The 26,640-nt window shown below is 42.6% G+C and overlaps 1 protein-coding gene across 5 annotated transcripts in view; it reads right to left on the reverse strand.

Moving 5' to 3' along the window:
- PHACTR2 (phosphatase and actin regulator 2) overlaps positions 1–26,640 on the reverse strand; it is a 302,858-nt gene that overhangs the window by 15,228 nt on the left and 260,990 nt on the right. For all 5 annotated transcript variants that reach the window (XM_088454611.1, XM_088454681.1, XM_088454579.1 and 2 more), the window contains 3 exons: positions 25,243–25,433; positions 21,512–21,668; positions 3,860–3,915 (listed from right to left, as the gene is read on the reverse strand). In XM_088454611.1, the coding sequence (XP_088310737.1) occupies positions 3,860–3,915; positions 21,512–21,668; positions 25,243–25,433 (404 nt within the window). The remainder of the gene's footprint in view (positions 1–3,859; positions 3,916–21,511; positions 21,669–25,242; positions 25,434–26,640) is intronic.

Here is a 26,640-nt window from a genome sequence, read left to right on the forward strand (position 1 = left end):
GCCCACCACACGCTGCTGTGTGCTGGGCTGCAACTGGGAGACTGCATGCGGCTGCTAAGCCACAGCAGTCTCCAATGCCTGTGGGGGGAGAAATAACACTGATCGCGCCCCCCACTGGCTATGCGCTGGGCAGAGGGGCTTACAGTGCCCCGGCGCTGCAGAAATTTTTTTTTTTTTCTCCTAAGGGGGCGTGGCCACCCCTCCGGCAATTAAGCCACGTCCCCCCTTTTCCCGGCTTGGCTATCGCGGCGCCTGTATACCAGAATGGATTCTTTGTGTGTTTTACTCCTTTCAACTGCAGCTACTACATATTACCTCGTCAACTATGATTATACTTGGACATTTACACATGTAAAACCAAATCCTGGGAGTGCACCCACCAAAAATGAAATGCCACTAAAAATTGTTATATAACTATCAATTTTCAAACAAAAATGTCTCATATCCCTATTTCTACATATATATATATATATATATATATATATGTATCCTCTTGAATCTTTGCTGATCATGCATCGTGCCATGCCGCACGCTGCTTTCGCACCAGGCAATCCTATGGAGTCGCGGGTGAGAATGCAGCACGTGTACCCGCTCACAGGTACGCGACTCGTGCCATGTGTGCCATGATTTACCGCAAAAGCAGTAACATACACCCAGTTGGGAAACCTCCATAGCTTCTTTACCACATGCAACTTGTTTTTCTGACCATATACACCGCCCGCCTCTTGTTCCCTTACTGCTTACCCACTTAACCACCAACTGCAATGGCAAAAATCAACACCATTTATCAAGAAATCTTATCCATCACACTCCACCCTCATTTCTTTCTCTACCTTTACAGATGTCCTGACACTTCTCTCTACCTCTCAAGCCCATTCCCATTCTGCTTCACCATTCCCTCTCCCTGAATTCATGCCTGCACCTAACTCACCTCTATAAGCTGGCACCTTCTCTTCTGTCCATCTTCTATGGTCAACTGAGATGGACATGGCTAAATTGTACAACAATCTCTCCCTAAACTACTCTGCAGCTTTTGACAGTGCCAACCACCCTCTTCTCTGGACACCCAGAGAAGAGGATTGGTCTTTGCAGCACTGTCCTCTCCTGTGTCATCTTCAATTTCTGTAAATAATCCTTCAGTGTGCCAACTTCTGTCATGTACTCCAAATCACTCACTTTACATGTGGAGGTCTCCCAAGGCTTTGCTCTCAGCCTTCTGCTATTCTCACTTTATACCGCTTCTCTCTGTGAACTCCTCCTCCTTCTTCACCTTTAAGCAAAATCTACCGTGCCTCTGCTGGCCTGTAGTCTTCTATTTTTATCCTATGCATTCAACTAGCTCTTTATCATCTCAAGACTGATATCCCAACACTACCGAGAGCTCAACATGTACAAAACGAAGCTCATCAGCTTCCCTTCTCAAAGTGTCACTATTCTCCATCCAAGTCTCACTCACAGTTGACATCACACTCACACCCAGTTCCCAAAGGACCCTAAATTGGTGTAATTCTCAACTTCACCCTCTTTATTCCACACACATTTTCTTCTTGTCTCTTCCTTGGAAACATAGCCAAAGTACGTCCCTCTCTCACTCAGGATTTTACCAAATCCTTATACATTCTATCATTATCTCCTGTCTGGACTACTGCAAACTGCTGCTATATATTCTCCTCCCATAGTTGTCTTTATAACCTACAATACTATAAAAGTCACAGTGAGACTGATCTTCTGTCTCCACTGCACATACTCTGCAAATCTCTATACTGGTTCCCTATTACCCCAAGAATACAAATCAAGCTTCTCACACTCACAAACTACTCTCCCTTAGACATGCCTGGCCATGTCATGAGATACTCTTCCTCTTTTAGATCTATTGGTGACCCGTGCCTTTCTTCCAATCTGATATACATCGCTCACTCACTTCTCCCATGCTGTTCCCCACTTATGGAACACCCTACCCCAGCCATTCCCTATTGCTTCATCATAACATCATTCTTCTCCCTCTGAGCTCTCTACCACCTACAATCCCATCTCCACACTGTGCCCCACTAACTTCTATTGTCTTAGGCATTGCCCTCTCGCTCTAGACTTTAAGCACTCATGAGCCTTTCTTCCAATCTGATATACATTGCTCACTCACTTCTCCCATGCTGTTCCCCACTTATAGAACGCCCTATCCCACTTGACTTTTTTGTCCCTCAACCTTTAGTATTTAAATTGCTTTCTGAAACCCAGCCATTCCCTATAGCTTCATCATAACATCATTATTCTCCCACTGAGTTCTCTACCACCTACAATCCCATCTCCACACTGTGCCCCACTAACTTCTATTGTCTTAGGCATTGCTCTCTCGCTCTAGACTTTAAGCACTCATGAGCAAGGCCCTCACTATCCTCTCTCTCATATCTACACTTCCTTCATTAACCTTGAACAGTGTGTACTCGTAAGAGGTCAATCTGACTGCCCTGAGCTGCAGAATTTTGTGGCATCCTAAAAATAAGCAGCGATGATGGTAGAATGAGTATTTTTCATTTGTACGAGGATACTGCATAGCACTTGTAGAGGATAAGATTGCTTATTGAACGGTTTCTGAATCCAGCTGTTCTTCTTGCCAGTCTATAACTTAATCGAAAAACTTTAGCAAAACTGCACTTTAAATGTGAGTTTTGTTCCTCAACAGTCGGGCAGGGTTTGAAGTTGTCCCTCTATATTATAACAGGCCTGAGTGTGAACCATTGTAAAAATGTTCCTTTAGTTTGTTTGTTCAGCTGTTTCTAAAATCTTTTCCTGGAGGAGATTTCCTGACATTGAAAGCTAAGTTAATAAGGATACAGCGGAAACTTGTATTATAAGTTTCTGCAGTTTCATATGTTAATCAAGCTTTGCTATTCAAAGCCAACACTAAAACGATGGTGTAGCAGCTTAACACATTTCATCTATTCGACTGTCTCAAAAGATTGTTAAGACAGAAAAATAGATGAAATGCGCCAAGCAGCCAAAATTAATTGGAATCTCTCTACAATATTTTTTATTTGCACATTTCTCGGTCTAGGAGAATTTGTTCTCCTGCTGGGTTTAATTCGGCTGATCGAGCTGGCCCTCCCCTCCATACCATCATAGGTCATAACACTTGGCGCACTGCATCTGACCGGAGCTACTTGGATCTGTAAACAACATGTTTATGAACAGGGACTTTTCCGCAAGTATATGGGTGTGCTTTCCACTAATTTTTATGCTATGTGAAGCTGGTTATGTAGCAGTAGACATTTACTATTGGACTTTGTACGTTTCTTATCCGGCCACCCTTAAACTGTAAAAAAGTGTATTTGTTTACTCTTAGTAGAGGACCTCTCAGTCACTCGCAATAAGGGGCATAACTCAACAGCTAACGGATGAATATTTTGTGTACAGTGTGAATTTTTTTTATTTTTTTACTACTAGATCTAACTTTTCTCTGGCAAAAAAGTATTTTAATTAACTAGAACTTGGGGGAGTAATACTATTATATATTATTAAATAACTTTGTCAATGGAATGTAAGAAACATCTTTCAGTTTGTGTATGTGCTTGTAAGTATCAGCATTTGTCTTCTGAATTACCACCAGAGAAATCAGTGATCTAATATCCATTTGGATATGTTCATTTTTATATGATCCTTTTTTTTTTCTTTTTTAGGTGTTTTTATGTTATGTGTATATTATTAGTGCATATCTATATGGATATTTGACTTTCACATATGTCTCACCAAATAAAAAAAAAGTATTTCAATAAACACTCTCTGAATGCGATTATATTGCCTTACGCTAGATCTTAGCGCTGTGTCATTATGTTTCTTATTCCAACACTATAAATATGCTTACGTTTTAAGATGTTTCTTTGCTCTAGCTCTTCAGTAGTTGGCCTTTGACTCAGTCTCCTATAAAATACAGTGAGAAGATGCAGAACAGCGTTAAACAATATGCCAGGTGTAACCAACCATCTATGAATATTGCTTTATGGAGTGCCACTGTACTCTGTAGGGTTTTACAATTAGAAACAAACAATAATAAATACAGGACTGGGTATTAACAGACAAAGATGTAAGAGGGTTCTGCTCACAGGTTTATAATCTATAGAGAAATAGGAGTTACATACATGAGGCTAAGGGTTGCATATTGCATGCTGGTCCAGCCAGATTGCAATGGGAAGGAGAGCCTATCGGAGCTATATGATCCAATCACACATCGATGTTGTTTTTTTGAGTATAGAAGAGAATAAATATACGTTTGAGTGAGTTGTGTAGAGAAGTAATCGGGTAGAAGAGCGTAGGAAGGGGGGAATTAGAGGGTGGTTTGGGAATTTGATAAGCTTGCCTGAAGAGGTGAGATTTCATGGAATGCTTGAATGTTTGGAGCCTAGGAGTAAGCCTTGTTGTACACAGGAGAGAATTCTACAGAGTGAATGCAGCCTGAAAAAAATCCTGTAACTGTGTAACTTATTCTGGGCATTTACACTTGAACATTAACAAAACAAAAAAATAAGCTTCATACAGTGTTATCAAGTCAAACTTGCATTGAATCCTCTTTCCTAGGTCACATTATATAGGGGTCATATAGCCTGTACTGTATAATGTAAGGATATAAGAAGACACAGAAGTTTAGTGAAAATAAAAAGGCGAAAACAAATTGTCAGCCTTAAGAACCACATGTTTACTAATCTCGATTGGATAGTGTTAATGTGATACTAACTGTTAGCAAGATCTGTTATTCTCTTACTGAAGCAATGGAGAGGTATGTATGGAATTCTGGTATAGATAATAAATAAAAAGTGGTGTGTTTGGTTAGTACAGTAGTGTATGGAAGGGACAGTAATTAGGTCAGTATTTCTTTGATCTTAGGTACTGTATGCTATTCAAATAGATTTGCTGAGAAATCAGGGTATATGAGTTCCTGGTGATAATGAGAAACATAGGGGCTTATGTATTAAGCCTTGGAAACAGATAAAGTGGACAGAGATAAAGTACCAATCAATCAACTCCTAAGTGTCACTTTACAGGCTCGGTTTGAAAAATGACAGGAGCCGATTAGTTGGTACTTTGGACCTCATTTATCAACAAGTTTTATCATTCATAACGAGTGATATAACGCATTGGGTATGATAAATGGTGCTCCAGCCAATCAGCACCCAACTGTCATTTTTCAAACAGATGATAGTTGGCAGCTGATTGGCAGGAGCATAATTATCATAAGTAACGAGTTTTATCACTTGTTGTGAATGAAAAAACTCATGGATAAATGAGACCCAAAGGGCCTATTTTATGGATTATCTCTATCCACTTTATCTCTTTCTAAGGCTTAGTACATAGACACCATAGTCTTTAAACAAGATGACTGCACTGGACAACATTTAAGAAACATAAGCACCAATATTCATCTGCTACATCCAGGACCTGCATTCACTAACTCCCTGCCTTGGACAATGACATTTGACTGTTAAATTTTTTACTTCTTCCTTTTATTTTTCTCCCCAAACCCCTATGAAGTTTACAATATATAATAAACTGTCTTTTTACAATCCCTCTATAGTATTACACTAAAGAGGTCCACACATGGAGCATATAGCGGCCGATCCAACAGATTGGAACAATATCACTGCTATATCGTTCCGTGTGTGGGTATGATATCGGCTCCTTCAGATCTTTCATGCTGCTGGAGAAGCTATGTACGATCCCATACATTGCTATGCGGGGGGGAGGGGGGCCGACATATCGGGTGGTCGGGCAGCAGATCGCTCCATGCGTGGGGACCGCCCGATATGTCGGCCATCACATCACCGGCTACACATCGTAGCATGTGTAGCCGGCTTTACAGATATGATGCAGATGGCTAACAGTATTTTAATTTTATCTATGTCACTCACTTCACTCATTGCTAATCAACAGAGCAGGCCTTTAAAGGGATAGTCATTCATACCGGCGTTACCAACGCCGGCTTGCATGCGATGACCGGCCGAATAAATCGCAACGCAAGTGCAATGCGCCATGCATCCCGCTTTAACAGTTTTTTTTATATCTTACAGTGGTAATTATCCCTCTGCTTCTACCAGGCAGTGACAAATCTCGGTGATCATCCCCCACATCTGCACTTCATTCTGGTTCTGCACACTATAAAAATCCAGCAAACCTCAAAATTACCACTGTCACTTTCGTAATTCTTTGTGTGCCCCATGGAATTCAGCATTTGTTTGTAACAATTCTCTAACTATGACCTTGTACTCTCAAACAATGTGAACCTTCTGGCAACAGGTCTCACAGTGGTCTTTACTTCACCAATACCTCCAAGACTAGAGGAAAACAAGGAGGGGAAATTGGACTCATGTCACACATTGATGGTTCTCCCATCTGCTCCTTTTCTTACAATCTCATCATTTAAAGGACATACTATCTGGATTGTTAGGCCCTTCTCTTTGCATGCTGCTGTGATATATTGCCCCATCCATGAATAACTCCTTAAACATTTATCTGCATAAGTAAAAATCTGAGTGAGCAGCACTAAAGCAGCTGGTAAGCGGCTGTCAGCCTCTAACTGGTAAAACTGTATAAATATCTGAGTATAATCACTTACTAAAAGTATGTATTGAGAAACAGATACATAAAGAATAACAATTCACATTTATTACATACAATAAAACTACTTCATAATAGCATAAAAGGAGCTCAGTACATGGTTCTATATTGTCACCTGCTAGATAGACTCCTAAGTTACAGTAGTATATAAAGATGGATATAATTAGGACTTGCTCTTCAAAAGTCTCTCAGAGTTCACGAACAGCAAATGTTTACTAAGTAGTCAAATGATGTAGAACAGTCCTCTTAGCGAAGAATCCGAAGATGGTGGGGGGCTGTATTGGCAATCCACTTGTAGCTGTATAAATGAGTCCAGAGCAGAATTGTCCAAACCCTATAGGTAAAGTATCCGCACAGTTCAGGAGTCACATCCAATATTAGGCAGAGATGGGGATGGATAAAAACTGTTTAACGCATTTCACTGGATGGAGGATATCCAGCTTCATAGTGGCATAATCCAAATGTCCCATGGAAGCTCCATATATACCCCTTTAATTGGGGAAATAGCAATCACTTGTACATGCAACACAAGTACTAATAAACAATCATCTGTTTCTCTTATAAAACGATCTGTTAATGCGAAGGCAATCTTACCCTATCTTTCTAACAGATTAGAGAGTAAAAAATATGAAATAACATATTTTTTACATACTTTCCATATTATTAAATAATCAGTGTATTAGCCAAGATCGTGCATTCTCCCAATCACGTGACTGTTCTTCTGGTCACAAGATGGTGAGTATCCAATCTTGAACAACAATTATATGTTTATATCATACCCCTCTCCAGGAGGGACATAATGCTCTTGTCCTGGACTTCCCTGGTAAGAGGTGGGGCTGCAGCGCAGTGCAAAATTCAAATAGGGGTGCCACACCAACTGCCATTTCACACGCTGCCAAACATCACTGGCTGGGACTCACTGGCAGTTGGTGTGACTCCGCTATTTGAATTTTGGACTGTACTGCAGCCCCACCTGTTGGGAGGTATGCAGATGTATAGTATGGGCCTGAATGTATCACACAGCGCACAGATAATACACATCACTGCTGCATACCTCCCAACATGACCCTCTCCAGGAGGGACACGATGCTCTGGTCCTGGACTTCCCTGGTAATTTATGACTGGTGGAGGCTCCAGGGGTGAGGCTGCAGCACAGTCCAAAATTCAAATAGGGGAGTCACACCAACTGCCAGTGAGTCCCAGCCTGTGATGTTTGGCAGCGTGTGAAATGACAGTTGGTGTGACTCCCCTTTTTGACTTTTGAACTGCACTGCAGCCCCACCTCTTACCAGGGAAGTCCAGGACCAGAGCATTGTGTCCCTCCTGGAGAGGGTCATGTTGGGAGGTATGCTGCTGTGTGTAATGATTACATTTCTGCTCATCCCAATTATGTGTATTGATTTACTGACATGTAGTCATCACATTGTATTTACTATTAATCCCCAATGCCATGCCTGAGATACATAGCAGTGTTCCCCTGCCAGGGCACCTAGTGATGTCATAGTGGCAGCTGATGATGCCACTATTGGAGGTGTGATGGGTATAATAAGGCAGCTGGATGCTTCCTGTGTCATATCTGATATTGTTGGACTAGTGACAGTACAGATATTTCTCTTCTCATTTCTGAGTGGATACAATGATTTTACGATGAAGAAGGCGGGAAATAACCATCCTAAGGACCATCAAATGACTGTAAGTATCTCTTATAGAGCCATGGACTCACTGTATTACTGATGGGTAATGGTAATAAGTCACTGTTATATGACTTAATATAAGTTCGGGGTAGAGATAGCTACATTAGTTATAAATAATCCATTTTCTCTGTATTTATACTATTTACTATGGAGTATTCATTTGTGTTTTGCTTAGTAGCTTTCCAGACTTTCTAATTATGATGTAGGGTTCTGATTTCAAATTATGTAAAATAAAAGTAAAAATATTGTGAAATGCTGTTAAACAAAGGGAAGTGCATCTATATCACGGTTTTGCTTTTCTTTATATTAGTGGTTTTTGTTTTTGAAACATGGGGAAAATTGCATTAGGTCTGAAAACCCGTTTTCGAGTGTAAAAGTCAAATTTGAGTGTTAAAATAAAAAAATTGGCCTATTGATTAGCTGTCCAGTTATCAATCATTAATTCTGTATAGGTGTTAATGCAAGCATTTTTTCGGGACCCCTTGAGTAGGTGAAAAGTTTTGGAAAACCCCTATTTTAAGTTTAAAGTGTCGGGACTTAGGGCCTGATTCAGAGCCGGACGCTCTGAACAAGCGCCCGCTCTGAATCAGGGCTTTTTTTTTTTTTTTTTTGGTGCGTCCTCCTGGACGCTCGCATAGCTGTGGGTTACCACCCACAGCTTATGCGAGCGTCCATGATTATGGTCGCAATGGTCAAGACCATCGGGCTTGCGACGAGACCCATGGTAGGGTCTTGGTGACCGCAAGCCCTGGAGTGATTTTGGCTCTATCAGAGCCAAAATCACTCCCACTGACATCACTAGTGATGTCAGTGGGGCCGGACCCAGACAGTAGGCGTTCCCTCCATCTGGCAGCCACGCCCCTGGCACGCCCACCAAAGGGGGTGTGCTGTCACTCACCATCGACAGCACGTCCCCTTTGGTGCGAGACCCGGAGCGACAGCTTGGCTGTCGCTATCCGGGTCTTGCGCATGCGCACGACGGAGCTCCCTCTGTCGTGTGCATGCGCACTAGGCACCATCGACCCACTTGCGAGCGTTCAGCGCTCGCGAGCGGGTCTGAATCAGGCCCTTAGTTCAGTATCACTGGGACACCCTCCTTCACTGTTTGGAATTTATTACACATAACCAAGTCAGACCAAGACAATTGTCTTTTCTTTCGGAACAGAAATGGCTGGTTTGGGGGATTACCTTGGTATTAATAATCCTGCATTGTTGTTATGTACATATGTTTCATTATGTCACAGGTCGCTCTGCGAATCCGTCCATTTAATAGGACAGAGACTAAGAGCAGTGCCCGATGCATTATACACCAGCTCGGGACGCAGGTAAGAAAATGCTAATAACATTATTTTAATTTAAACAACTGAATTAGTTTAACATTTAACACAGTTAATTATAAAATATTTTTTTTACCAATACACTATTCTTGAATGTATTTTGTTTCATTTTTCACTTTGTGTATATATATATATATATATATATATCCATCTATCTATCTATATCTATATCTATATATATATCTACGTTTATAAATATGATAAAAAGGAAAACCTTTTCTTTTTATCAGAGATTGAACGCTATCCACAGTCCCCATAATACCCATAAGCAATTTAGAGTAATAACCAGTGCCAGGTGTTACCTCTCTGTGCACAAGAAATGGGGAAATCATGGACTGTGTAAATGCTGGGCGTGCTGCAAAACAACATTGCAAGGCTCCTAAGTTGCTCCTTATGGATGGCCATCGACCATTCATGATTCATAATCATCGTTGGTTTATGGCCGATGTTGAATGTTTTTCCCATCGAAGGGGGAGAACCAGATGGTCTCCCTCCATCGATGGAAGAACATAACCAAAAAGTAAGTATTTTATTTTTTTCAAGGTGACGGGACACTGAGCATAGCTCCGCCCCCCAACACCCTCAAAGCCATGCCCCCCGGTTCTGATTGGCCCACAGTCCAGTCAGTCATGGAAAAGGGATGACCATCGTTTGGTGGATCCATCGATGGTCATCCATTGCATAGTTGATTACCATCGATGGCCACTTTCTAATTTGCCATTGATGGTAACCATATTGATGGCAATCCCTACTGCTCCTCGTTCTTACTAACCAGTTGAATATGTTTGTCATATAGGGATGTGACCCCACAGACCAGTAGGAAGTGGTGATCTCTTTCATTATGGCTTCCTATTGGTCTGCATGGTCATGCAGCACCTGCTTTTGCTACATCCTATGAAGTTAGTGTGAGGAGAAGATGTGTCTATGTTTATACTGCAGAGAGGCCAGATAACATCTTCCATCTCACCCTATCTGCCCAAACCAGGGCTCTCGGTTCAGTAGGGATATTTGTCATGCACATATTTTATGGACAGTAACTTATGGCATTTCCCTTTAATAAAGAGGGTATGCTGAGACTTGTAGTTGCACAATAGGGGGCAACCCACTTGAGGCACAATCCAATAAGTTATTATAATATGTCTCACAGTTGGACAGACCCCCAGGCTTATGAGTTAGACCATTCCGTGTCTTAAGGGCCTAAGAACCAGTGATTAGAAGAGTTTATATAGATATCAGCAAGATGTTCCTGAAAACTGTGCTGAGATGCTGATAAATATGACTCTATACTCCCACATCACGTTCCCATATGTGACTTTGCTTTTATTCATTACTATAAACGGGACTTAAAATCTTCTGCTCTAGATGCATAGTTGCTTGTAGAACCTGGTGACATATCATGAACATGTGTCTTCTCTTTCCTTACAGACAGTACTACTGCAGGACCCTGGCGAGGATCCTGATGACGTCCTGCATTGGAGAGGACATTCACCTTTAATGAGGTGTTTGATCAAGCAGCTACCCAGGTGATTGTAATCCTGAACTATTTACAAAGAATAATAAAAGCTAATAATATATATATAATACAGTACTCAGGGACATCTTATGAGACGAGGGTTCCTGTGTGCAGTCTCTGAACGGGTCCCCCTCCAAACCATTGTACGCAAGGTGTAGCCTCTGTTACTGTGCCATAGCCTACTGTGCAGAATTATTGTATATCTCTGGGAAAATGGCGCCACAATGTAGATTTTTTTTGAGGCAGCTGCATGGTAAGTACATACAATAGGTGTATGGAGTGTGGTGTGGGCCTCCCTGGATTCAGGTGCCCATGTGCACCACACACCCTACACCCATTATACATATGGCAGCGCTGCTCATACGGCATCTTGTAATTCAGTGTAGGGCATATATTTACATTATTTTCATGATTGAATAAATATGTCTCATTTTAGGAGCATATCTATCAGTCCACAATGAAGAACCTAGTGGATGATATCATCTCGAGGTACAGTGCTGCTATATTTGCATACGGCCCTACAGGTAATAGAACATAAGTCTAATTGTTTATATTGTATATGTAAAAGTAGTGAGCTGGTGAAATAAGTGTGGGTAAAACATGTGACCATCTGTACTGTTAGTAATTGTGAGCTAGTAGTTTCCTTATGGGCTGTGCAATTATCCAGGTGGTTCCAGAAAGTGAGGCGTTAGGTACATGGCACAATCCGAGCCTGACCACTGAATCCTCAGTCTAGTGATGTCAGATACATGATAATATATGAACTGAAAACATCCAATAAGAGCACAAGTCATAGTTCTTAAGGATAACTCTTCTATTTGGGGCATGGTAATAGTATGACAGAGCCGTAGCTAGGGTGGTGCGGCTGGTGACACGGCACAGAGCGCAACAGCCCTGAGGGCGGAACACCAGCCGCCCACCTCATTCTTTCTCTTTGTGCTGGCACTGGGCAGCTGCTGCTTAAACTGCGATGCGCTGTCACGGTGCCCAGCAGTGTACACAGCTCTTGCTCCGGAGCACAGGTGACAGAACCCGCAGCCTCCCCCACGTGACACTGTGAAAGTGTGACTCAGTCTGAGTCTCCGAATCCCGGCGCCGGCAACATAAAGACCTTGATGCACCGAGAGTCGGATTAAGGGGGGGGGGGGGCACAGGGGGTGAGTACCACCGTGCCCCTCTCTCTCACGGGCCCCCCCGGCAGGAGCAACCACCGATCCCCGCTCTGACACCTGCAGCATTACTCCGAGGAGCAGCAGCTCTCCCGCACTTCTGCTGGAGACGAGGCTGAGCAGCAGAATTGTCCCCTGCGCTGCTGGAGTCTGCCCCCTCTGCAGGTGTGGCAGCAGGGACGGCAGACGCCTGTACGGAGGGTAGAATGTGTGCCCAGGCAGCGATGCTCACCAGCAAGTAAGGCTGCTGTGCAGGCTGGGGGCCCTGCCAATGTGTGGGGCACGCTGCATATAAAGAATATCTATGCAGAGGTAGAGAGGCTGCAGCAGGAACTTACAATCATCCTGCCACGTGCTGAGAGTCATCCAAGCACATCTCCACTCAGGAGCAGCAACTAGGAGCACTGCGTCTTCTGACAGCCGGTGAGTACCCCGATACCCTGTGCTACCCACTGCTGTGTCCTCATACCCATCCACCCAATCATCACATATTTTCCAAGCCTAGGGGCTAGAAGTTATCTTCTCTTCCCCACTGCAGTCAGTTACTATTACTACCAGCCAGGGGCCTGGGCAGCAAGTAGCAAGGCACTGTGTGGTCAGTGAATACTGGAAAGAACCTGCCAGGTGAGGTCACTCCCAACCCTGCATTGCTACTACAAAATGTGCAGCAATAGAGGCAGGCTGTTTGCAACAAAGATGTGGGACTACAAGTCCCAGCAGCGTGCATTAAGCCTGGTCTACACAAACTTGATGACAATAAGCACAGCTCGGCTAGTTGGGGGGAGGGGGGGGCACACCAATGCTCTTCTCGCACAGGGCACCAAAATGTCTAGCTACGGCTCTGTAGTATGAGAATGGTGACAAGTGTGCTAATGCTGGTAAATTGTATTGGATCACATAACTATGTCACAATGTTGTTTTGTGTTGAATAAAAAGCTCCAAAATGTGCATATATTAGATTTTTATATAGCATCTTAATTTATGTTTCCAGTTACGTTTTATGGGCAGAACAAATATACAATAGTGCACAGTCTACCCATTCACTAACAAGCGGTGACATCCCTGAGAGCATGACCTGATGAGCAGCATCCCGATGTATATTGGTTTAGTCACATGATGTCTGTCACTGTTCTTCACTGACAGGACACATTGTATAATTACATATCTGCCATTCTTTCTTGTAACGTCAGTGAGTGTATGCCTAATACCTTTATATTTATCACAGGTACCGGGAAGACCTTTACTATGATGGGAAATGGCCATGAGCCCGTAGTGATATTTCGCACTCTGAAAGATCTATATAAGACCATCGAGGTGCAGAGAGGGCAGAATAAATTCTCTGTTTCATTGTCCTATGCTGAGGTAAATATGTGACATATGCTATTATTATTAATTATTATTATTAATAACCTATATTTATATGGATGCAGCATTTTATGGACAGATAGCATAGAAACAGTTAGAGATACAAGTGATAATAGAGGGGGAGAGGTATGGGGAGGAGAGGTAGATATGAGTATCATCAGCATAGAGATTATATTGGAGGCCAAAAGAGATGATGAGCTCACCTAAAGAGGATTTATAGAGGGAGAATAGGAGGGGTCCACGAACAGAACCTTGGGGGACACCTACTGTTAGTGGAATTGAGGGGGGGGGGGGAGTGGAGTCATAAGAGTAGACAGAGAAAGAGCAGTCAGAGAGGTAGGAGGACAGCCAGGAGAGGGCAGTGTCCAAGGGAATGAAGGATTTGCAGGAGAAGAGGATGGTCCTCAGTGTCAAAAGCAGCAGAGAAGTCGATGAGCATGAGCAGAGAGTAATGGCCTTGGACTTGGCAGCAAGGAGGTCATTACTGATTTTTGTCAGGGCAGTTTCAGTGGAGTGGAAAGCATGGAAGCCAGACTGAAATAGGTCACGCAGGGAGTGGGAGGAAATAAAGCTGGTAATGTGGTAGTAAACAATACACTCAAGGAATCTGTGGGCAAAAGGGAGTAGATAGATGGGTCGGTGGTTGGATAGAGTGCTAGGATCAAAGGTAGGTTGTTTAATAATGGGGGTAATAAGGGCATGCTTTAGTGTAGAGTGGGCAGTGCCAGATGAGAGGGAGAGATTGAGGAGTGGGCAAGATAGGAACAGGCAGAAGGAGAGAGTATCTAAAATAATTTTATTTTATATGCAGTCACTGTATCTATGGGCCTGATTCAGAGCCGCTCGTAAGTGGCCGCTCGTTCGCTCCGAGCGATGTTCACACAAGTGCGCATGCATATGGGTCGCAATGCGCATGCGCCAACCAGTCAGTGCGGTCGGAAATCGAGCGCTCGCAAAATAGCGAGTGCCTGCTAATTTGAGTGACAGGATGAGGCGTTTGTGGGTGCTAACAGGGGAAGGTGCTTGAAAACGGGGAGTGGAAATCCGAACGCAGGCGTGCCAAACGGTCAAAACGGGCGTTTTAAGGGTGTACATAATTAACAAAGCAGCGTCATCGGCCACGTCACTTGGTTGTCTCTTAGCCTGAACTGTTCGCATGATTGCGGTAGGAAAATCCAACCACAAGCACTGCGAGCAGTTCAGATGCTTTTTGATGTACTCGATTAATCTAATAAATAGCGGAGATGACGTAGGATGCGAGCGGCCAGGGGGCGTCTTTACAAAATAGCGAGCGCATGTTTCGTTCGCTCGCTCAGACATAGAGGTGTCAACAGACCGCAAAGAGCGAGCGCTCAATTTAAATATCCGGACCCTTTTTCTGAACGAGCGAGCGCAAATAGCGTCCGGCTCTGAATCAGGCCCTATGTACACTATATGGAACATGCCACTTAAGGATTTTTTAATTGTGTAAAAATAGGGTAATGCAAGTTTATAATATACTAATAACACTATCAATCCACATCTCAGTGTTATTGTGCGCTATACACACTTATTACACCTGCAGCTGCAAATGCTGTATTTCAGCTGGATGCATCTTGAGATGATTCTGGCCCAACAAATGCATGAAATAAGTTTGTGTCCTCCTTGTGTACATTCTACGCACAGATGCAGCCAACTGTAAATGATTCCCCTACATATAATTACATGTAATAATATGTAATTGGTCATAACTAGCAATCACCAGGCCCCGTAACAAGTATGAGGGGGCAACTGAGAATGTATTTTGAGAATGTATGGGGACTGATGGAGAACTGAAAGCTAAGATGAGCCCCTGCCATGTATTTTCCTGCCCCGAAAAAACTTTTCTTTACGATATGCAGCATCTGGAGAACCACAAGTGACACAAGCCCTTTCCAGAGAGTAAAAGTGGATTACACACTTGTTGTGCTTGTATTGCAGAGAGTGATTATTCCTTCATTACATTTTCAGGTCTACAATGAAACCGTTCGGGATCTGCTAAGAACCGTCCTCTGGATGTTTGAACCTTAGAGAGGATCCCTACAGCAACACCAGGATAGAAGGAATTGCAGAGTTCTTCCCCAGCAGTCCTGAAGAGGTGACTATCATTAGTCTGTGCTACCCTTATGCAGCGTCCATGCTCCACCACTAATCATCCCTGTCTATATTATTATTATCATCTTTTATTTATAAGGCACCACAAGGGTTCTTCAGCACTGAACAAGAGGGATACAAATGACAATAGGTTATACAAGTAAAGACTAATATAAAGAGTGTTGCTGTCTGAAAAGAACCTATAAATGTGTGAATGAATAAGCAGAGCCCATGACTATGTGGTCGCTGGTGCAGTGACCCTGCTGTAGCTATAACACATGGGCAAGTGTAACTTTATGAGTTGTTTTGTGTAACTACAAGAGTGTTGGTGCATCTATATTACTTTCTTTTTCAGGCCATCGCATTACTGACTAAAGGGAACAAGCACCGCTCTAAGGCAGCCACAGCTGTCAATAAGAACTCATCCCGCTCCCATGCTGTTGTACAAGTCACTGTAAAGCAGACGAGCATGGATGGAGTGTGCACAGGCCGGCTGTACATGGTAGACCTGGCGGGATCAGAGCGAGCATGCCAGGTATCACTTGTATTTTACATATCATCATTTCTTTGTATTTCCCCTGCAATTCCGCAAAGGTTGCCCATATCAACCAATCAGAAGGTGCTAGGTAAATGTTAAGTAGAATCTGATTGGTTGCTATGGGCAACATCTCCACTTCTAAAAACTCTCACTTTAGTAAATTTACCCCTTACAGTCTAAGCACACACACACAGTAGCGGCTCCAGGCACGGGCAAGCCGGTCCGTCGCCCGGAGCGCTACTGTTTCCGGAGGACGCAGGAAATGCCCACTCTCCCTCCCGGCGCTATAGCACATATGTAAGCTTAGGGGGAGGGAGCGGAGGGTGCAGGGTGTGCGGTGCTGGTCCTCCCTGGACTCAGGGGCCAGTGTGCACTGCACACCCTATACCCATTATGATACACCCATGGATTAAAGCTCTATAAGGTGGAGAGATCAGTACACAATCAGCCAATCAGAAGTGACCAGCTGGTGCTGCTGGTTGTCACCATCATTTTGCATGGTTGCACCAGCACTCCAGCCACTGCAAGAGATAATCTCCAGGCAGGTGTATCTGCCTTCAGGTCTACATCAGTCATAATTATGAGAACACGCCCCCTTTCCTTCCCTTCCTCATGCCACTACTCCAGGGCCTAATAAATCATAAGTGTAAGAGGTGCCAAACTTTGAATACGGACATATGTGCACTGTTTATGGTATGTAGATGCAGTATGAAAATGTGTATCTGACTCAAAACAATAGATGTACGTCCAACACTACCTGAGCCTCCCTCTGTATATGTCTCCGGCTATTTTCTGCAGAACCTCATTCTTCCGGACACGTGACTTCTCCAGCCTATCCTGGATAAGTGATGTGTGTTTAACATGTTGCCTAACAGCCCATCTCCGGCTGTGTTCAGCAGCACAGAATACTTCCGAACTCATAACCAAATCTTAAACATATTATTGGTTGATCACTTGTTAATCTTTCGATGCCAATCTGATCAAAATGAGTTAATTATCAGTCGTATCTGGCTACTCCATATAGCAGACAATAATAAATCATGAGCTTATTATCAGTATAAGACTGGATAGACAAATTAAAACATATGATCCGGTCATAGTTAGATACCTGAAATATCATGTAATTACGAAGTTTGAGATGGGGGCAATATCCTAGAAAATGTCCAATCCCGATCACATGATCAATTTCAACCAATCAAAGCATTATTGAGGTTTATAATAATATATACAATCTAATTTGAAAAAAAAAACATATGGCATCCATATCAGTAGATGTCTGTTTGAAGCATATTTCGAATAGTTCACATCAACCCATGCTCGATCAAGTTTTAAATGAACAGATTTTGTACAAAATGAAAACTCAAACAAAAGAATTAATCAAGTTATATTACATAATTACATAAACATACAATATAACTATCATAATACTGAATTCAGTTCAATGGTCTCATTTAGGCTAACTGGATGCAATGAGTTGAATTGTAATATTAAACCTGTCCCCCCCCCCCCCCCCCGCTGTACTCTGTATTGTTCCAAGGCTCCCAATAGAGAGACAAATAGGGTTCCCACTGTGAGACAAATTATAATGACGTGAAACACTATGGTTTGTATATTGATTTAAGATATTTTGTCTATGTTCCATGAATTGTGTCCGTTGGGTCCTAGTGGTGCGGCCCACATAGTGTAGGCCACAACCACAGGTAAGTACATATATGATGAACAGTGTATTACAATTCATGAAACTTTTCAAAGTGTATTTTTCTTTCTGTGTGGGTAAAGCAATAGTGGTAGTCCTTCTGTCCACATGGGTACACATGTTACATCTGGATTTGCCTCATTTAAAAAAGCCAGGTGGCCTTTGTATTAGCAAATCTGAAGGAGAGTGTTTCTGAATCTGACAATAGATATGATTCAAAGCTTTTATAAATGAGGGGATCTATTAAGGACGGAGTCCAAGAATTGGCTGGATAGTGGATCGATAAGAAAATGATCCCAAGGGAGTTATGTCTATTCAAAGCATCAATATTTCAGGGAGATGCTGTTTATCAACAAGAGTGGGACCAATTATTAGATAATTGCTTTCTGGCATTGATGAAACTAATTTCCAGATTCAGAACAGCTAAGGTGCACCAGTTAGAGTTGATAATATATATGGATAGGTTCACCACATTGCCAGAGTTTAGAGACGAGGACCAACAAGTAAATGAAAGAATAATTAAGTTTGAAAATAAATTATGGAAGTAAAATAAAATAAATGTAAAAGAGATCAGTTCATCTATAGAAACAATGAAGTGAGAAGCTTCAGACATAGAAACAGAATGTATAAGACAAATGATAATATAAAAGTCTATACATCTAGACCAGAAAAAAACGGTCATTCTCTAATATCCCTTTAATGTCAAAAATAAGAAATATGTAAATATATTTGAAAATTTTATGAGTAGAAACAGATTTGAAGTTCTTAATGAAGAATCTAAAGATAGACCATACCGTTCCACAAATACTTTGAGTGCTAGGAGGAAAGAGACCAATAGGGGTAGACCATTGGATTACAGATACAAAGAACAAATAGGTATTAATGATTCAAATGAACATAGGAGATTTTTTAGGGATTCATCCCAAACACAAGAGCTGGGATTCACCAAACATCCATGTTCTGGGATACAATAATACCCCAAAAAGATAAAGGGATGAAAGCCAAGAGGAAGAAGGGTGGGAAAAAAAGGAAAAAATAATTTAAGTAGGATCTAGACAATTACCGTAGGTCATCTGATGGAGAATCCTAAAATGTTTATAATACATTGTCTAAACATTTAGATAATTCCCAACTCTCCCTTCTCAGTAAGTGCCTTAAATTCTCCCCCACTAGTGATCCAAACATTTTGATCTATTTGTCGATTTACTGTAAACAGATACATTAGGACACTATGTTGAAGATGTTATTTTGCCAATAAACATCTTGGTAAACAAGATGATAGCTCGATCCCAATTCTACTAGATAGCACAGACGACGTCCTCCTGCGCTCTCTTCAGGAGTTATGGGAGGAGAGTAACACCACTAATGGAAAACCTCAAAAAATAAACAGAATCTTTGATATAAATTTAAAATGAAGCCTACACTTTTCTTCTACTTCCACTTCACTACCTGCTGATTCAACCCTATCTCTATCTCTTCACAAATCAATTTTTCACTACATCCTATGCTTATTCCATGTGGAACAGCTGTAATCTCTTTCTTCTCTGCTATCTTTCCATAATACTGCAGCATGCTGTAATTACTCCTATTGTGTGAGCAAAACAAAGTCTTAGCCGCTCTCCGTTTATTGTCCCATCTCTCAACAACCATATCCCACCAATCTTCTTGTGAGGCTTGCACCCATTAAACTGGGAACACACTATACGATATATCGTCTGGGATGGATCAGAACGACCATCGTACAGTGTGTACCCTCAAAACCACCCAGTTTATCGTACAATTGATTTTGTGGTCGCATCTTGCCATTGATTGAGCTGCTGGAACGATGCCACGGACTATGCGGTACAGTCTACTTTAGACATGTAACAATATATCGACCTGTCTACAGCAGATCATGCAGTGTGTATGGAGATACGATATATCATTACATCGTATCGCCACACCGCTGGGTCGCCTGGTCATCCAGGTGCGTAGTTAATAATTTGATCACTGCTAAATTTAAAAGTCACTATTTACTCCTAATTATACTTAGCCTAACCTAATTAACACTATTGATGACTTGCTGTTCATACAAACACTGCATTCCCTAGTTCTTCAGAACCTCTTCCTATCTTGATTTCCATTCTACCTCTCAAACTACTTTTTAAGTGTTAATTTCTCTGGGTCCACATCTGCTTCACTTCCTCTGTCAGTAGGGGTACCCCAAGCTCAGCCCTACGTTTATTACTCTATCTTTAAATCTTGGAAAATGAATACACTCTTTTGTGTGTTCAGCCTCACCTCTATGCATAACATATCCATCCTTTACAGATCTTTTACCATCTGTGTTTATCCGCATTACTAAATGCCTATCCGCCATTTCAACTCAAATTTCTTCTAGACATCTCAAATTTAAGCGTTCAAAAATGTATCTATTAATTTTTTCACCAGCCTGCTAATACTGATACCTCCGTTTCTGTTGATAACGTGAAAATAAAGCCTAGCACTCTATTCGAGAAACATCTCTAGAATTTGTGCATTTGTTTCATGCAAAACTTTCATTCATGCACTCATAATCTCCCACATTGGGCGCGATTCAATTCAATGCGACGTTATGTCTAAGAATGCTGGCAAGCAGCCTCGCAGCCGGCACTTTTGTCATATTTCTCCTCGCATCCCCAGGGGGAAGCGAGAAGAAATCTTTTAGCCTGACCAAACATCGCACTGAATAGCTTCGGGAGCTCCCTCCAAGAGCTATTCAACATCGCAATGAATTGAATCGCGGCCAGACTGTTGCAATCTTATCCTATCCGAACTTTTACATTTGTAATACATTTTGAACGCAGCAGCTAACCTAATTTTTCGAGTGAAAATGTTCTTTTACTGCTGCCTCACTCTGCCAGTCCCTTGAAAACATCAAAAAAATAATCTACTACCATAAAAAGCCATTGATAAACTGCACCAATAACTTTCTCTTTGTTTGGATCACAATATCTCCCAAATGAAGCCCTTTGCTCTGCTAAAAATTTGTCCTAGTTGCAATTTCAACCAAATGGACCCCAAACCAATAAGCTGTGTGTGATTGCAGCATATTGTTCCACTGAACAATTTTTCACACTGTAATCTGTCTGGAACAATATGCAATATACAGTATTTAACCTCATGAGTTATAATCTATTTTAGTACAGATTAGAAAGGCAGGACCCTCTGACATCTGTTTTACTTGTATTACGGTGTCCATTCCTAATTGGAAAACATTAGAGTACACTGATACTATATTATATATAAATAACACAGTCACTCAGTCTTGTATGAGAGGGAAGGATATACACCAATTTTTTTTTTATTAAGCAGAATAGTCATTGTTAAGATTTTTATCATTTTATATCATATGACTGCCAATGGCACTGCAGTCAATGGTGATTTACATAATATATATTTAGATCTATTAATAATAATAATTTGGTGGCCCCTGATGTTGTGGGCAATAATTGTATATCAATACCTCACTAGTTTGGTTCCAATCTGCTGCCATAGCTCTTGTCGCTCTTCTTCAGAATTACGTGGCAGAATGTTCTTGTCCTCTAGATCTTTCTTGGATGGTCTGTTTCCAAGTTTGATAGCGAGTGTATCTCTCCGACGGATTTTACTGGCTAATGTGCCTGACAGATAGACACAAAAGTAGATTAACAACCATATGCATTACAGCACGTCATCTTCCTTCAATAGAATTTATGATATAATTCATACATAAATATGTAGTGGCATAATTATAATTGAAAAAGACAAAGCACTGTGTTGAATATTGTTACTGTGCACAAAGAGTCTATATATATCACTAAACTCAAACCTAGGCTCTAACAAGGTATTTTGGACCTTTACTGTCAATAGTGACCAAGATGCTTATGATGTGCCAAATGTCTGCTGCTATGTTCGAACAATTTCTCCAGCCCCAGAGACTGCAGGATGGTGGCAGAGTAGCAAGTCTGCAGTGTGAGTCCAACTCTTCTTCTCGCTCAGATATCTCACCCTCATGGATTTACAACAAAAGGGCAAGCTGATGAAATGCTAGCATCTCAGTGAATGCATTCCATTCTAACAGAATGGAAATCTGACATCTGTGCACACCTTAAAGCCTCAATCAGGACACTTAGGTCAGATATTAGAGCAATAGATTAGAAGACTGATTAATAAGGAACAAAATTTGCAGAACTTCTTTCCTCCCACAAAGATTTTACTAAAGCATATGAGGAGCAAAGTTGAATTTTTGCAAGCCATACAAGACTCCTGTTCACCTTTCCATGATTTTGAATCACGCATTATACTGTGCTCTCTCTAATCTCTCCGTGGTCCTGAAAACATGTAGTCATTGACTACTCTTCCAAATGACACAAATATGGCTTAGATCTGATCTTTTACAGATATCAGTCCCATCTTCTGAAGATTACACAGTGTCCACTTTTGCAATGACTATTCGTTTCTTGTAGGCACTACAAAAATTATTACCAACTCTACCATTTATCCCATAACATGGAAAACCATTGCCCGCTTATCCCTGTAGTATCCCTAGCAGCCCATCACAAAGTATTAGGTTATCTTCTAGTAAGAGTGACCTACTAGTAAATAACACAAAAATGGGGAGTTTATGCTCTAATCTCTCCATGAGCCATGATCCTACCCACCGTAAAGCTAAACATTGCCATGGACCTGATTCAGAGGTGGGCGCAGTCCGGGCACTGCTGCATCTTCAGCGGCAGCTTATCTGAGAATTTATGCTAAAGCCACAGGAACCGTCTCTTGTAAAAAGACGCCCACTGCCGGCATCTCAGATCTGCCTCCTGGGGCTGAAGACGCAGCATCGAATCTACATCGCGACCATCAGGCTGCCCATCGGACATCTGGGCAACCCATAGGTTTCTCAGAATATCCACCACAACTAATCTGCTGAGGCCAGTGAATCTGAAGACACAGCCACTGGCTTCGGCACTCCTCAAACATGGGGCTGACACTCCCCCGTTTCTGCCCCTGAAATGATTACAGACTGTCAATCATCTGACGTCTGCAGATGCACTGTATGCGACAACGCAGGATCAGATCTGCACATGCGCAGTACGGCTTCTGCGCAGATCTAAAACCATTGATCAATTGCAACCAAATCGGACTAGCGTCCACCTCTGAATCAGCCCCAAATTCCTTTTTCAGCTTTGGCTATTTGTCCGATTTGCGTAAGAGCACAAAACTCTACTAGACTCATGGGGGGGGGGAGGGGAATTAAATTCAACGCAAATTGAACAGCGCCAGGAGGGAGGTACCCGAAGCTATTCAATTCAGCACGCTGTTGTGTCGGGGAATGCCGGTTTTTGCGACTTAACATGGGTGTTTAGGCGTGAGAACCGGCATTCTCTGACTAAAGTGCCAAGTGCGCAGCTGTTAGCGACGCGCTAAGCAGGAAAACAGCTGCGCGCCCGGCACTTTTGTCGTATTTCCCCTCGCATCCCCAGGGGGGTGTGAGAAGAAATCCTTAGCCCGCCTAAACATCGCAGTGTATAAAATAGCTTCCGGAGATCCCTCCCGCAGCTATTCAACATTGCTTTGAATTGAATTCCCCCTATGGAGATATTCAACGTTCCATGATTGGGAAAAATAACCTAATCTTAGCCCAAAGCTGCAGCCACAACTCCTGTGAACATAGATAAAAAATGTCCTGGCTGTGTGTACAGCTGTGAGCAAAATACCAGGCACACTACTACTCCGTTGTCAGTTAATATAATTGGTGAAGGACAGCCATGATTGCCAGCAGCTGACGCTCCTAAGATTACTATAATAACTATATAATCTTTCATGTCTCCACCTTCTACTGTCTACTCTCATTCCAACTATGCCACACAACTGGAAGCTACACTACAATAAAAACAGTCACCAATGGCTGGTCTATTATTGGTGACTGATATGCTTACACTTCACAGAAGTCACACATTTTTCCAATCAACATCTAGAATTGTAATCCTGCTACTTTATGCATCAAGTGGTGCACATGCCTCTAAAGCCGGTGTACACATTAGCCGATATGTAGGCGATATGCCATCCGATCCAGCGAATCGGGCCGACACATCGTCATCAGCCAGTGTGTACGCACTACTAACTCCCGTTTGGTCATCAGGTCGGCCCTACATGCAGCTCAATCTGACAATCCAGCTGACGACCCCATGCAGCAGGATGCGACTGGTGCCCACATATCGGGCAGTCGGGGACCGGATCGTGTAATGTGTACCAGCAGCCTGATATGTTGGCCTGTCGGCGGTGCAGTCATCCGTCGCGTCACTGGGTACACACATCGCTAAGTGTGTACCCAGCTTTAGAAGATAAAAGATCGCACAGCCAAATATATCTACAATCGGTTTCATGTCATTTACGCAACTAGTTTGTATCATGATCAGCTAAATATACCACACTGTATGACGGTACTTTATAAATATATTATAATAATAAATACTGCTAGTAACCATTGGGTCTCACCAATAAAATTACATGTATGACTATGGGAAAAGCTTCCACAGGGAGGATAACTTCAAGCCATTTTCTGTGATTTATAAGAATGTGTGCCCAGCCCTTTAAGCTCCTCTGCCTACTGATTTAAAGTATAGGCAACAGTCATCCATTGGATATCTATAGATACCTTTGCCCCTCTTCCACATGTTAGCTGTAGAGATTTGTATACTGTGAACAGTAGAAAATCATTTTATGACCCTATCAGTCTAAAGCTGGGTACACACTAGACAATATTTTGAAGGATTTGATGATTTCTGATGGATTGGAAAGACAAATTGTTCAAATCGTGCAGTGTGTACCAACTATGTTGGGCGGGTGGCACGTCCGTGGAGTCGTCAACCGCATCGTCAGGTCGGCCCTACATGCAGCTCAATCTCACGATGCAGCTGAAGACTCCATACAGTGGGATGCGGCAGGGGCCGACATATCGGGCGGTCGGGCACCGGATCGTCTAATGTGTACCGCCCGTCCGATATGTCGGCCCGTCAACTGGAGGTGGTTGCCCGACGGCTCGCTGGGTACACACATCGTTTAGTGTGTACCCAGTTTAAGAGTGGCTACACTACAACTTAACTCTTGATGAAGGATTACAGCATGTGTTAATTTCAGTAAATGCTTTTCATGCCCATTTAATATAAGCATTCCAAAGGATTGGCTGCATACTGCTGAAATATTAGTAAATCTCACTTTCTGTGCCATCATCATCATCATCGTCATCATCTGTATAGAGGATTGGTCCATCTGAGTCAGAGTCACTGATCTGGCTCTCTTTGCCTTCACTATCTCCATCTGGGTTGACTGAGGTTTCAGAATGTTCATCTGTCATATCATGACTTTTCAGGCTTGATGTGTCTTCTTGGCTTCTCAAAGAAACATCACTATGATAGAGAGCAACAAAAAGGCATTATTGACTGTTATGTATCATAATTACAATGCTTTGCTAAAGTGTCTGGGGAAGCAGTTAATAATAATAAAAAATATCTACGGTATTTGGCATAAAATTATTGGCAACACTCAAAGTATACATGATAAATTACATTCAGTTTATGAAGTATTAGTGACCCACCCCGGCTTTGTGCAGTAGCAATTTTATCTCACCACAGCCCCCGGCATCTCATAACAACCTACGCCATGTCACCACAGTCCCCTGTATCTCACCACAACCCCCTGCATCTCACAATAGCCTCCTGCTTCTTACTCCTGCCCCCTGCATCTCACAATAGCCTCCTGCTTCTTACTCCTGCCCCCTGCATCTCAAAACAGCCACCTGCTTCTCACTACTGCACCCTGCATTTCACCACAGCATCCTATATTTTACCACAGCCCCTTGCATAAGACCACAGCCCCCTGGATCTCACTCCTGCTTCTTACCACAGCCCCCTGCATCACACCACAGGCCTCTGCAACTCACCAGTGTCACCATAAATGCCCCTGCTGCTGTCCTGCAGCTGGCTGGGGCCCGGCCACTGGCATGTGCTAGGAAAGGCAGGAGGATCATGGATGAGAGATTTGTATTGCAGTTACAGTACCATAAGCATTATGAGCAGCATGTAGTGCAGCCTGATACCATATATTCCTCCTGAGAAGAGGGGAGCTACAGAGAAACCCATCCAAGATCGGCAACAGTGGACCCTCAGTGTACATGCTACCTGGGCTCACCGGCACAACGAACAAGGCGCTACCCCGCAAAACAAGGCGCTACCCCGCAAAACTTCTAGCTATAGAGCTGCTACAACGCAGCACAAGGACTGTGGGTGACCCACAAAGTTCCATAGCAAACAGACTACAGAGGCACCTGCCCACACTCTTCTTAGGTGGCTGAACAAAGGAGACACAGGCACCGGTAGAACCCCTTTCCACTGGTTGCCGGGACTTTAACCTGATGTGGACATAATATATACTACAGTGCTTTCAGTGAGTAGCTGACAACACGGACTTTTTTTTAACAAAATAAACATTCTACAAGAAACCCACCAGGGCCTGGGACCCACTGTACTGAACAGCACTTTCAGAGTGTCTCCCAATACCCCAGACACTGGTGAGTATATGTGCAGGACGCCACTCAAACGTACTACCCACACCCAA

This window comes from Taudactylus pleione, unplaced genomic scaffold (assembly GCF_031769625.1).
Source record: "Taudactylus pleione unplaced genomic scaffold, aTauple2 ptg000006l, whole genome shotgun sequence".
Taxonomy (NCBI): Eukaryota; Metazoa; Chordata; class Amphibia; order Anura; family Myobatrachidae; genus Taudactylus; species Taudactylus pleione.